The sequence below is a fragment of the Pteronotus mesoamericanus genome, unplaced genomic scaffold (assembly GCF_021234165.1).
Source record: "Pteronotus mesoamericanus isolate MK-2021 breed Mesoamerican mustached bat unplaced genomic scaffold, CSHL_Meso_final contig_41, whole genome shotgun sequence".
In the NCBI taxonomy this organism is placed as follows: domain Eukaryota; kingdom Metazoa; phylum Chordata; class Mammalia; order Chiroptera; family Mormoopidae; genus Pteronotus; species Pteronotus mesoamericanus.
Window position 1 is genome coordinate 192,332 of NW_026555152.1, and position 14,455 is coordinate 206,786.

General features: G+C 38.9%; 1 protein-coding gene across 8 annotated transcripts in view; it reads right to left on the reverse strand.

Moving 5' to 3' along the window:
* Positions 1-14,455, reverse strand: part of FRY (FRY microtubule binding protein) — a 557,210-nt gene that overhangs the window by 60,222 nt on the left and 482,533 nt on the right. For all 8 annotated transcript variants that reach the window (XM_054577105.1, XM_054577099.1, XM_054577100.1 and 5 more), the window contains 3 exons: positions 13,874-14,023; positions 12,695-12,793; positions 10,322-10,405 (listed from right to left, as the gene is read on the reverse strand). In XM_054577105.1, coding sequence (XP_054433080.1) covers positions 10,322-10,405; positions 12,695-12,793; positions 13,874-14,023 — 333 coding nt within the window. The remainder of the gene's footprint in view (positions 1-10,321; positions 10,406-12,694; positions 12,794-13,873; positions 14,024-14,455) is intronic.

Consider the following 14,455-nt stretch of genomic DNA (forward strand, 5'->3'; position numbering starts at 1 on the left):
AAATAGAGTGATACCATAATTTACCCTTAGTGTGTAAAGACTTACTCCAGTTTTATAGCCAATTTCAGCCTTGTGTGAGTATTGCTGTGATGTGAACCAAGTCTTCCTAATTTTTACACATCCCACTATGCCTAGCCATACCTCAGGCTCAGCAATTGTTCAGTTAAGGATGGTGGAATTAGAGTGAATGGTTTAAGTTGCATACCCAATGGCCAAACTACTTCCAGGGTCTGCTGATTAGAAGGGAGAATTTAAACAAGTATGCAGATGATCTATACAAACCACCTGGCCTTGACCGACTTACTAGAAAAGCCAACCTCTCCTTCGGTGGGGCACAGTTTGCCTTTCAGGCCAGCCTCAGACCTCAGAATTGTCACATACAAAGGACTGAAAAAATCTTGTTCAGGTCATTTGGTCATTGTGTAAGTTCTCTGGTCTCCAGTGTGTCCATGAACCACTCAGGGACATTGTGGAACAATGAGATGAAAGCCTTGTCTTGCAAAAAACATTGGAAACAGCAGACTCAGCACTTGCCCTTCCGTTGACCTTTTCCTAATAAGTACCACTCTCATCATTCCTGGGTGTTTTATGCAGATTCCTAAAACCATATTAGACATTAGACACAGGCTAGAAATTATTCTCTAGCTTTTTCCTGTGTATGTTTTGCCTCCAAAACTAAGATAAAGTATATACAAAGGGAAATTAGAATCAGCCTTTAGAATCAGCCTTTCAGCTATAGTTCTCTTATTTTCAAAATTGGAAAACCCTTTAAAGGGTTGTAAAAGGTAAAATGAGATTATATTTGCACAGTGCTTGAAAAATATTAGTTTTTCTTTCCACTTTTGTACTCTCAAACCTTTATTATAATGCTAACAGTGTTGTCACATACAAATGAATAAATAAATAAACAAACTCTAAAAAAGAAGAAAAGAGAAAGACTAAGGATTTCTGGTTACAATGGTGGATGTAGGTGAACACTGTGCTTGCCTCCTCCCATGACCACATTAAAATAACTACTAAATTATAGAACAACCATGGCTGAGAGCCACCTTAAGACTAGCGGAACAGAACTTCTATAACTCAGCATATAAAGAAGCCATGTTGAGGCTGGTAGGAGGGGTGTGATAGACAGGTCCTACACCAATGTCTGGTGGTTAATATCGGGAGGAATATCTTGGCTGCAGAGGTCCCCATGAAATGAGAGAGGTCCATGACCCACATGAGGCCTCTCAGCCCAGGGATCCAGAGCCTGAAGAGGAGTCCCTAGAACATCTGGATGTGAAAACCAGCAGGGGTCCCATCTGAGTGAGATGGAGGGCTGCCGAAAGAAAGACTGAGGTGCTTCTCTTGAAGGGATCATGCACAGATTCACTTGTTAACAAACTTGCTTGCTCTGAGCTTCAGCACAGGAGCAGCAGCTCAAAAAGTGTCAGGCACCTACAGGAAGGAACTAAATTGATTAACTTCAGGGGGAAGGCTTGAAGGGCAGGGGTTTAGGCAGCTTTCCCTGGAGTCAGAAGTGCTGACAGGTGCCATTGTTCTTTGTTGCATTCTCTCTTCACCAAGCCTGCTGGGCATAGGACGCTGCCAAATCTGAGATCTGGCTAACACCATTCACCTGCCCCACCCAATCTGTGCACCTGGCAAAATGCTCTTGCAGGCACTTTTTCACATGAGTGGCCTGCTTTGGTACACACTGTGGACTTTCCCAAAATATCAAAAGTCCATAAATGCCAAATAAGCAGTGGCAGCTTTGGCATGCTCTGTACCTCTTGCTAAGTGGTCCTAAGCCTGGCACAAGTGGTGACAGGTCATAACTTGCACTGTAACTCCCATAAGGTGGCCCCAAGCATGGCATAAATGGCAGCTAGCCTTGGCTTGAACGTAGGTTTAATGAGATGGTCACAAGACTTGCATGCATGTTGGCTGGCCTTAGCACACATTGTGGTGCTGACCAAGGTGTCCAAAGTCCAGCACAAGTGGCAGCTGGCCTTGGTTCACAGCATAACCTCTCCCAATTGCCTTAATTCCCAGCCAGTAAAAGTGGCAACCGACTGCAGAGCTCTCTGTAGCTCCTACCAGGTAGCCCAAACAAGGCACAAGCAGTGGCTGACTTTGGCCTGCATCACAGATCCTCCTAGGCAGCTCCAAACCCCAAAACACCTGGTGGTTGGTTTAGAACACACCAGAGCACCACTCAACTAGCTTCACAAACAACACACCCGAAGGGCAGACTCAGCAGGCACCAAAGCCTGGCTATAGTGATTTCTGCTCTGTGGGGTTAGACCCCACACAACAGCTTGTTGGCTAGTCATGTCAAGCCCTCACAGCCAGTCAGACTGAAGGTCAATTACACATTCTGATGTGCTAAATGCATTCAAGGCTCAAGTAAAACATGAAGGCATACATTAAGTCACAAGGGACACCACTATAATACCCAGTTCAGGTGACATGAGAGACTGTGCCACTGGGCCCAACAGGAACCAACTACATAAAGATACTCTGTCAAGCCTGGGAGGTGTAGCAGCTTTACCTAATACATAGGAACAAACAGAGGGAGGCAGCCAAAATGAGGAAACAAAGAAACTTGTCAAAATGGAAAAAAAAACCCAGGAAAAAACTCTAGCAAAAGAACTAAATGAAATGGAGATAAACAATCTACCACATATGGAGCTAAAACAACTGGTTATAAGGATGTCGAATGAACATAGGGGAAGAATAGATGGACTCAGTGAAAACTTCAACAAAGAGACAGGAAACAAAAAATGAGATAGTGTAACACCAGCTCCCCCCTGACCATTTTTTAAATGTCATTTAATAGATTTTATTTTTATTTATTTTTTCATGTATGGACATTTTTAAAATTGTTGTTCAAGTACAGTTGTCTCCATTTCCCCCTCTCTCACTCTCCCCTACCCATGCAGTCCCACCTCCCACCCTCAATTCTACCCCCCTTTGGCTTTGTCCATGGATCCTTTATCCATGCTCCTTGGCGGCCTTTCCCCTTCTTTCCCCTGTTTTCCCCCTTCTGTCCCCTCTGGTTACTGTCAGTTTGTTCTTTATTTCACTGCCTCTGGTTATACTTTTGCTTCCTTGTTTGTTTTGTTGATTAGGTTCTACTTATAGGTGAGATCATATGGTATTGTCTTTCACCACGTGGCTTATTTCACTCAGCATAATATCTCCAGTTTCATCCATACTGTTGCAAAAAGTAGTAGCTTCTTCTTTCTTTCTGCTGCATAGTATTCCATTGTGTAAATGTACCACAGTTTTTTGATCCACTCATTTACTGATGGGCACTTGTTTCTGTAGATGATGACTTATAAATTCATATGTAGGTATGTATAAATAGCTTATTTGTTTAAAGGATTCTAGGAGCTAAGTTCAAAGGAAGCAGACTCCAGCCTTCGGGCATTTTGGCTCCAGGAGATTTCCTCACCTTTGACAGATAAAAACCAGATCATCACTTGACCAAGTTCAAGATAGTTATGGGAGCAGATGGTGCTGACATGTACATGACACCCTCAATGTGAGCTCACAACCCCCTCCAGTATTCTTTGTTCTGCTCTCCCTTTCCCCATTCATAAAAACACCTTCTTGCCCTGAGATGTTAAGATGGTCTTTGTGACAAGAGTCCCTCATCATCTCAGGCTGCTTGCTCTTGAATGAACTAATTTTTCCTTCCATCAGCTGCTATCTCTTGTGTAGTGGCTCTCAAGTGGTAGCCAAACCTAGGTTTGGTATCAATAGAAAACATAAAGAAATAGAAATGCATATGATAACTAAAATGAAGATACATTAGAGGGAGTGAACAGTAAAGCAGATGAAGCAGATGATCAAATCAGTGATCTGAAAGACAAGGTAGGGAGACACACCCAGTCAGAACAACAGAAGGAATAAAGAAAAAAAATGAGGATAGTTTAAGGGACCTCTTGGACAACATCAAATGTACCAATATTTGTACCATAAGGGTTCTATAAAGAGAAAATAAAGAGCAAGGGATTGAAAAATCTGTTTGAAGAAATAATGATGGAAAGTGCCCCTACCTAGTGAAGAAAGAAGACACATAAGTCCAAGAAGTGCAGAGAATCCCCAACAAGATGAACCCAAAGAGACCCATCATATTTAAAATGGCAAGGGTTAAAGACAAAGAGAGAATCTTAAAAGCAGCAAGAGAAAGGCAGTCAGTTACCTACAAGGCAACTCCATAAGGCTGTCAGCTGATTTCTTAACAGAAATTTTGCAGGCAAGAAAGAACTGACATTAAATATTCAAAGTTATGAAAAGAAAGGAACTACTACCAAGATTACTCTACCTGGCAAAGCTGTCATTTAGAATTGAAGGAGAGCTAAAGAGCTTCCCAGACAAGAAAAAGATAAAGGAGTTCATCACCACTAGACAGGTATTACAAGAAATGTTAAAGGGTTCTTTTTAAGTGGAAAAGAAAAGATTAAAAAAATATAAACAAGAAAATAAAAGAAAGAAAAGGTCATCACTGACAAAGGCAAACATTTAGTAAAAGCAGGGATTAAGCAACAATGAAGCTGCTATAAAGATTAAAAGACAAAGATAGGAATATCATTTGTAATTACAGCAATAAATTAAGGGATACACAAACATACACAAAAGAAATAAAAATTATAAAAATATAAACATGGAAGGAGTAAAAATTGCAGTAATTTTAGAATATGTTTGCACTTGAGCAACCATCAACTTAAAATAGACTGCTATGAAAATAGTTTACTATACATGAAGCACATGGTAACTAAACCAAAAACCTGTAAGAGCTATACAAGAAATAAAGGGAAAGGAATCCAAACATAAGACTATAAAAAGTCATTAACATACAAGAGAAGTGAGCAAGAGAATAAGAAAGGAACAGATAAGAATGACAAAAAATAATTAAAAAGTGAATAAAATGGCAATAATTCTATACCTATCAATAATTACTTTAAATGTAAATGGACTATATGTTCCAATTAAAAGATACAGAGTAGCTGAATGGATAGGAAAACACAAGGTAAGTACTTACATTGCCAAGAAAAGACCCACTTCAGATTGAAAGACACACGCTGAAAGTAAAGGCATGGAAGGGGATATTTTATGCAAATACAAATAAGGAAAAGCAGGGACAGTAATACTAAGACAAAAAAGACTTTAATATAAGGGATGTAACAATAGACAAAGGAGGACATTTCATAGTGATAAAGAGATTAATTCAAGAAGAGGATAAAACCCTTGTAAACATCTGTATATCAACGTAGGAATGTCTAAATAAATAAATTAAATACTGATGTAATTAAAGGAAGAGACTGACAATAACAGCCATAGCAGGGGACTTTAACACCCCATTGACATCACTGGATAGATCTTCCAGACAGAAAATCGACAAGAAAACAGCAGCCTTAAATGACACATTAGTCAAGATGGACTTCATATTTTCAGGACATTTCACTCCAAGTAGCAGAATATACATTCTTTTCAAGTACACATGGAATATTTTCCAAGATGGACTTCATGTTAGGCTGAAAAATTCTTGATAAATTTAAGAAGATTTAAATCATATTAAGCATCTTCTCCAATCACAGTGATATGAAACTAGAAGTCAATTACAAGATAAAAACTGAAATGCACACAAAACGTGGAGGCTAAGTAACATGCTATTAAACAATGAGTGGCTTCACAAGGTTATACATATATGTTCTTTGGCTTCTCTATTTCCTATACTGTTTTTAACATCCCCCTGTCTATTCTATAACCACCAATTTGTACTTCTTAATCCCTGCACCTTTTCCCCCATTCTCTTCCTCCCCTTCCCAGTTAGCCCTCCAAATGATCTCCCTATCTATGATTCTGTTTCTGTACTGCTTGCTTGCTTAGTTTGTTTTTCAGATTCAGATATTGATAGTTGTGAACTTATTGCCATTTTAATGTTCATAGTTTTGATCTTTTTTCTTATATAAGTCCCTTCAACATTTCATATAATAATGGCTTGGTGATGATGAACTCCTTTAGCTTTATCTTGTTTGGGAAGCACTTTATGTGCCCTTCAATTCTAAATGATAGCTTTGCTGGGTAGAGTAATCTAGGTTGTAGTCCTTGCTTTTCATCACTTTGAATCACCTTTCCAGTCCTTTGTAGCCTGTAAAGTTTCTTTTGAGAAATCAGCTGGCAGAGTTATAGGAATTCCTTTGTAGGTAACTATCTGCTCTTCTCTTGCTGCTTTTAAGATTCTCTATCTTTAACTTTTAGCATTTTAATTATGATGTACCTTGGTGTGGTCCTCTTCATGTCCACCTTGTTTGGGACTCTGTTTTTCCTGCGCTTGTATGTCTATTTCATTCACCAAATTAGGGAAGCTTTCTTTCATTATTTTTTCAAAGAAGTTGTCAATTTCTTGCTCTTTCTCTTCTCTTTCTGGCATTCCTATGATCTGAATGTTGGTATGTTTGAAGTTGTTCCAGGAGTTTTAACTTATCCTCATTTTTTAAAAATTCTTTTTTCTTCTTGCTGTTTTTATTGAATGTTTTTTTCTTCCTTATGTTCCAAATCACTGATTGGATTCTTGGCTTCATCCACAACACTGTTGATTCCCTGTAAATTTTTCTTTACTTCAGTTAGTGTAACCTTCATTTCTGCCTGGGTCTTTTTTATTCTGTTGAAGTACCCAATGAATTCCATGAGCATCTCAATATCCACTGTTTTGATCTCTGCATCTGATAGATTGCTTATCTCCCTTTCATTTAGTTCTTTCTCTGGAGTTTTGTTCTGTTCTTTCATTTGGGCCATGTTTCTTTGTCTGATTTTGGCAGCCTCCCTGTGTTTCTTTCTTTGTATTAGGTAGAGCTGCTTTGATTCCCTTAGTATTATGGCCTATTGCAGAAAAGCATGCCCACAAGTTGGATGGGGTGGAGCCTTAAGTAATCTCCCGGGTGGGGCAACCTATGTAAACCAGGTTGATGGAGTCCCAGATATGGTGTAGCCGCTCTATGGTGCTGTCTCAGGGAGGGCTCAGAAGGGAGACAGTGCTGCTGCCTGGCCTCTGGAGTTTTGTCCAGGTGGAAGCTCTCCTCTGGTACTTGCCCTGATGGCAGACACTTCAACTTCTCATATGCCACTGGTGCACTTCCAGCTGCTCTCCTGGTGCTGTAGCCCAGATAGAGTGAGTCTTTGTAAATCTTAAGTCCATTGAGGGCCCTTTAAGAGGAGCCTCCTGAGAGTCCTGCAGATTCTTTTGCTGCCTCAACTCCCACCGAGTTTTACAGCAAGAAGTTATGGGGACTTATCTTCCTGGCACTGGAACACTAGGCTGGGTGATCTGGTGTGGGACTGGGATCCCTTGTTCCTGAGGTATCCTTCCAGATATTTATCCACCACATTTGGGTGTGGGACTGCCCCTTCCATGTCTCTGTGTCTCCCCACCCCTCTATGTCTTTGCCCTTCCTACCCATTTTGATGAATGTGACTTCTTTACTTCCTTGGTTGTCAGACTTTCATACAGCTGGATTTTCTGATGATTCTGGGTGATATTTGTTTTGTATTCTAGTTGTAATTTTTGCTGTGGTTCTCTATTTTTCATATTACATGGCTGTATACCATCTAGACAGACCTTGTATGACAAACTCACTCAACAGAGAAGAGCTGAAAGCTTTATCTTTACAATCAAAACCAAAACAAGGACATCCACTTGCACCACTTTTATTCAACATAGTACTGGAAGTCCTAGCCACAGCAATCAGAAAAGAAAAAGAAATGAAAGGCATTCAAGTTGGAAAGGAAGAAGTAAAACCATGATTATTTGAAGATATCACGATACTTTATATAGAGAACCTTAAAGATTCTACCAAAAACCTAAAAAATTAATAAATTAATTCAGTAATGTAGCAGGAAAAAATAGTCAGAAATCTGTTGCATTTGTATACAGCAATAATAAAATATCAGAAAGAGAAATTTAGAAAACAACCTTATTTACAATTTTATCAAAGAAATTAAATATCTAGGAAGAAATTTAACCAATGAGGTAAAAGACCTGTTCTCATAAAACTTAATGACAATGAAGAAAGAAATTGAAATGTACACAAATAAATGGAAGCATATACTGTGCTTTAACATTGTTCATAGGTCCATACTACCCAGAGCAGTCTATGGACTCAATGTAATCCCTATCAAAACACTAATGGCATTTTTCAAGGAACTACAACAAAGAATCCTAAAAGTTATATGGAACCATAACTGCTGAATAGCCAAAGCCTGAGAAGCACAAATTCAGAGGTATCACGCTACCTGATATCAAACTACAGTATAAGGCTATAGCAATCAACCACATGGTACTGGCATAAAAACACACATTAGATCAATGGAAAAGAACCGAGATCCTGGAAATAAACCCATGCCTATATGGTTAATTAAACTATGCCAAAGGAAGCAAGAGTATACAATTGGGTAAAGAAGGTCTCTTTGACAAATGGTGTTGGGAAAACTGGAGGGACACATACAAAAGAATGAAACTAGACCACTTTCTAACACCATATATGAGAATAAAGTCAAAGTGGATTAAAACTTAAATGTAAGACCCAAACCTTAAAACTATGAGAGGAAAACACAAGGAGTAAACTCTTTGATATGATTATTAGTAATATTTTTTGATATATCTTCTGAGGCAATGAAACAAAAAATAAATAGGATGATATCAAAATAAAGAGCTTTTGCACAATGAAAAGAAACCATCAACAAAACAAAAGTACAGCCTACTGAATGGATGAAGATATTCATCAATGACACATCCAATAGGGGTTGATATCCAAAATATACAAGGAACTCATGCAACTTAACACTGAAGGAACAATCTAATTAGAAAATGGACATAGGATCTGAATAGACACTTCTCCAAAGAGGACATTCAGATAGAAAACTGACATGTGAAAAGATGTCAGTATCACTAATCATCAGTGAAATGCAAATTAAAACCACAATGAGATATCACCTCACATCTGTCAGAATGACTGTCATCAGTAAATCAATAAACAACATGTTTTGGGAGAGATGTGGAGAAAAGGGAACCCTCATGCATTATTGGTGGTATTATAAATTGGTGTAGGTACTATGGAAAACAGTATGGAGGTTCTGCTAAATATTAAAAATAGAAATGTCATATGACATAGCAATCCTACTTTTGGGTATTTGAAGAAATCCAAAACACTAATTTGCAAAGACATATGCATCCCTATGTTCATTGCAGCAATATTTACAATATCCAAGATATGGAAGCAACCTACGATTTTATCAATACACAGTTGGATAAAGAAATTGTGGTACATACACACAGTGGAATATTAACGAGCCATAAAAAATGAAATCTTGCCATTTACAACAACATGGATAGATGGAGAGGATATGCTAAGTGAAATATGTCAGATAGAGAAAGACAAAGGTATTGTATCACTTATGTGTGGAATCTAAAAAACTAAACAAAATAGAACAAATTGATGGTTGCCAGATGGGAGGGTAGTGGGGGTTGGGTGAAAAGGTGAGGGGATTAAGTAGAAATTGATAGGGATATAAAGTACAGCATATGGAAAAAAGAAACCAACAGAGTCAAGAGGGAAGGAGGGAGGGGTGGGCGGGGAAAAAGAGGGAAGGGTCAAGTCCAGAACATATAGCAAGGACTCATGGACAAAGCCAAAGTGGGGAAGGATTGAGGGAGGGAGATGGGGGAGGGGAGCAGGGGAAAGTGGTGGTGGGAAGGCAGAGACAAATGTATTTGAACAAAAAAATAAATTTAAAAAAATAGTTAAAAAAGATTGTAATACCTATGTATGTAGTGTCACGTGGGTACTAGGCTTATTGGGGAGATCACTTCATAAGTTATATGAATGTCTAATCATTAAGTTGTACACCTGAAACTAATATATTATATGTCAACTGTAATTGAAAATTTAAAAAAATAAAAAGAGTGCTGAAATGTTAACAAAGACTCTTCATTGAAGGAACCAAGGGATTTAGTGATGAATTAATGACTGGTTTCATATTTTGAATAAAGAACAGAATTATTAGGAAATAATTAGTATAGTTAGACAACGTCCAGAAGAAAGGTTATTTTTCTACCTCTATCTTTCCAAAAAAAGACCCTCTCCAACCCAAATCCCATCAACACACGATCATGCTTGGCCTGAATTTCATTCTGTTATACTGTATTGGTTCCGTGTGGATGTATGGATGACTCATTTTGCCTCTTTCTCAACTTCTATGATTCTTGGATGGATCAAAACCAACACACAATGTCAGAGTACAGAGAAGATAAATTCTGAAAGGCTATTCTTACCTTTTCTTCTGAATCCCCTGGTTGACAGGTAATTACTCCATCTCTTGATCCCCCAGCAAATGTTGCCTTACAATTTGCAAGCCACTGTTGTCAGAAGGAGACACAGATACAGGTAAATTCAGTGATGTTCTAAGAATATGCTATCATTGACTCTGTCAGAAAAAATTGATTAAGCTTTTAATCACAGTAAAATAAAAATTGCTTGTAATGACTTTTTAAAAATCATTCTTTTTGGTTAAAGATGAACTATTTGAAATAAAAATATCCATTTAAGTGGGTTCAGTGATGTTCATTAAAAAATACAATTTTGCCCTGGCCAGGTATCTCAGTTGGTTTGAGCATCATCCCATAAACCAAAAGGTTGGGGTTTTGATTCCGTACTAAGGGCGTGTACTTAGGTTGTGAGATTAATCCCCAGCTGGGGCATGTATGGAAGGCAACTGATCGATGTTTCTCTCTTTTGTCAATTTTTTTTCTTTCTCTCTCCCCATTTCCTCTCTGTCTACAATCAATAAAAAAAATCCTTGGGTGAGGATAAAAAAAAAATTTCAACATTGTGATATATTACCCTGAAGAATTTGACTAGACTATTCCTACTATATATATACACAAATTGAAACAAATTAATATAGAGTTAGAAAATTTTCATATGATTGAAATTGGGTGAAGGCCCAACACTTCCTCCATGGCTGGGTGATTCTGACAATGCAACCTGATTCATACCACATATACTTCTCTGTTACATTGAGGGGAGTTCTGAAGGGGCAGTTCTCCTTAAATGAAAGAAAGACTATTATAATAATGGTTCAGCAATTTATTTATTTATTTATTTATTTATTTATTTACTTACTTACTTACTTACTTACTTACTTATAGAGAGGGGAAGGGAAGTAGAAAGAGAGGGAGAGATACATTGATGTGAGAGAGAAACATTGATGTTGCCTCTCATACATGCCCTGACCAGAGACTGAACCTGCAATCCACATATGTGTCCTGACCAGGAATTGAATCTGTGACCTTTTGCTTTGCAGGACGGTGCCCAGCCAACTGAGCCACATCTGTCAGGGCTGGTTCAGCTATTTAGAGAGTCTGCCAGTCTTAAGCATCTAGCAGTAACTAATCAAGATGTGAAAATGAGCCTTTGGGCAGAAAACAAAAAACACTGAAGAACTTAACACCTGATATCAAAAGACTTGTTTCTCCTCGACCCAGAATGAAAGGATTGATTTATTAATGAATGGCTGAGAAGCTGGAAAGCAACACCAGATAATGAGCCACAGGAACTGATGACAATGGGAACTGTTAAAGTAGAATGTCAGAGCTCTTTCCCTGGGACAGGTCACAAGAAGACCAATAACAATAGCGACAAACAAAAAAACCCCATAACTTGTATGTATGAGGCACTGTGCTGGATCGTTTCTCCATATATCATTTATATTTAAAGGCAATATTGTGTTGCAGTTTCAATATCATGCTTCTTCCTCCTAGCTAGTGAGGATTGTGATGGCAACTCCCAGGGTAGTTGTGAGCATTAAATGATTTAATTTGAGATTTAACTCTTATCAGGTTGCTGGACACATAGAATTCAGGAAATGATAATTGCTACAACTATTTAAAATTACTATATTACAAAAATTCTGTACATTATTATCATTATCCTGTAGATGATCAATCTGAGATGAGAGGTTAGTAATTCATCCAAGGTCCCTAACCCTCATGTAGCTGAGCAGTGACTGGAAGCCAAGTCCATCTGACTTCAAAATCCACGCTCTTTCGATAGTGCCTGGCATATTATAGGAAGTGCTTCATAGATATTACATTATCATTTGCCAGAAATCAGGGGGTTTGGATCACTTCTGTCTCTATCATTTTACATTTTAGATCTAGATCTACAATCCAGAAGAAAAGAGTGAAGAGCAGGAGCAGAGGACAAGAGAAGCGGTGAGACCAGGGAAGAACAGGCCCAAGAATGGTTAAGAGGAGGAAAGTGATGAAATCCATCTCAAACTAGTTTTGGGTGAGCTAACAATGGAAGGAAGTAATTAACAATTTAAAATCTCAGACAACAGTTACAACATTGATAAAGTAACATCTCAAGCAGATACCTACTTTGTCCAATTTCTTGGTAGGGAAATTATGGGGTTAAAAATGAAAGCTGAAAACTCTCCTGTGTAGCTACCATTTTTATATAATCCACAGTATTGACAGTTCTACCCCTACTGAATTGGAATTGTAATCCCTAGCAGAGGAATAGATGAGGTCAAACTCCCCAGAGTGCCTCCATTAGGTTAATGCTAACTCCCTCCAAGAACTCATAGTGGCTAGTTCATTTGGTTTTAATGGAATGTAGACACACAGCGACACGATGCTTACTGAGAGAGTGGCCTCTTTTCTGTTGTTGTACGTATCCAGATATTCTTGCAGTTCTAAAACACTGAATTTGAGCTTGTCCAGGAGTCCACAAGAAAGGAGCTAAAGACAGGAAAATAATTTGTATTAAAACAACCTAGAGAGATACCTGGATAAGGTATGGCTACACAGAAAAGAGAGGTATATTTACAAGTGAATGGGGAAGGGCATCCATTTTTGTAAGCTGTGCAATTTGTAATTTTGCTACAATTGCACTAAATATTAGCATGCTAATCCAAATGTTCTATGAAAATATCCATTTTCCCATATCATTACAGACAGACAAATCTTAGCAAGTATTCTGCAGAAGCCCACATTAAGATATACTGTCTATTTCATGTATGAACGCTAGTATCTTCATCCAGTAATACTCCAAGTAGTGTGAAGATAGATGTCCAAATGGGCTTTCAAATTGATTTTGTGTTTAATCTGTACTTTAAGTCATTTAAGAAAGAATGATTTCTCAGATTGAATGCCTTGCTGCAAGACAGCCAACCACCAATCATGTTCTTAGCAAGAATGACTCCTCAGATACTTTTAAAATCAAAGCACATCCTCACTGGTTCTAAACCTCAGTAATTACCCAGCACATGAGATGGTTCATGATATGCATGGGAGATGTACAGGAAGGTAACCCCCATCCCCTCACCCTCAATGATTCTGCCAGTCTTTTGGGGTTAGAGTTATGTTCATAAAGTCACAACTCAGCAGTCAGTCAGGGACTGTTTTAATCATTCTTTAAACTCAGCGCTTGCAACTTGGGCTGGACTAATCCATCCAGAGGGTGGCATAAATGATGACATGTTGCCTCTGGAGACCCATCTGGCCGGGTAACCTGGCATTGTGGGGACAGGCGAGGTCAGCTCTAGAGGTCCAGCTCACCATATTCATAGCTGTCAAAGTCAGAGTCACCAGGGAGAGGTGGAGCTTTTTCCCGATCATCTTCAATGACCTACCTTGGCTTGGGCTAGCACTGCACCTTCATTATTGTGCTGACTCCAGCCGCTGGGAGTCACATCACAACCCAACACTGCTCACAAACAATGAAAGTGTCACTCAAACCACAACAAAAACAAGCTCCCTGTCATCCACACCAGAGGCTGGGCAGGCCATGGGCCACCAAAGCAGGACTGGGGCACTCACAGTCTCAGCATCCACAAAAAGGGTGGGGCACTCAGAGCAGGAGGTGAGCATCTGGGAGGAGCTGACAAACTTGGACCCGATCCCCCGGAGGTTGTCTCCAAGGTAACTGGCTGCGTCACAGGTCAGGAAGCAGAACCTTTTCTGAATATTCTGAAAGTCAAAATAGTCATCATTTGTAAAGATTTCATGTATGGACTAGAAATTTATTTTAAAAATCTTTATAAAAATATCGAATGAGCATAGGTCCTCAGTATATGTGGCTGGGAGGTATGAGAGTAGAGTGAATGTTTGTCTGAAGTAAATAGTCATGCAGTGTAGACCAAGTTTCCTCCTAAAATGTCGCTTCCCAACATGCAGATGCTCATATAGTCTTTCCAATAAGTGCAGCTTTTCTTTGTGCTGATGGCCAGCGTTGATCAGTAGATCAACACCGTGGGTTCCCCTAGCTTGTCTGTCTGATCACCAAGGAGTTACCCAGGTTACCTCAATGTGGGCAAGACAAAACAATGTTACAAGCTGGGACTCCTTTCTGTTTCCCAAGGTCACAACTCCCTGAGACAAAGCTGAAATAGTGCCTTTTGA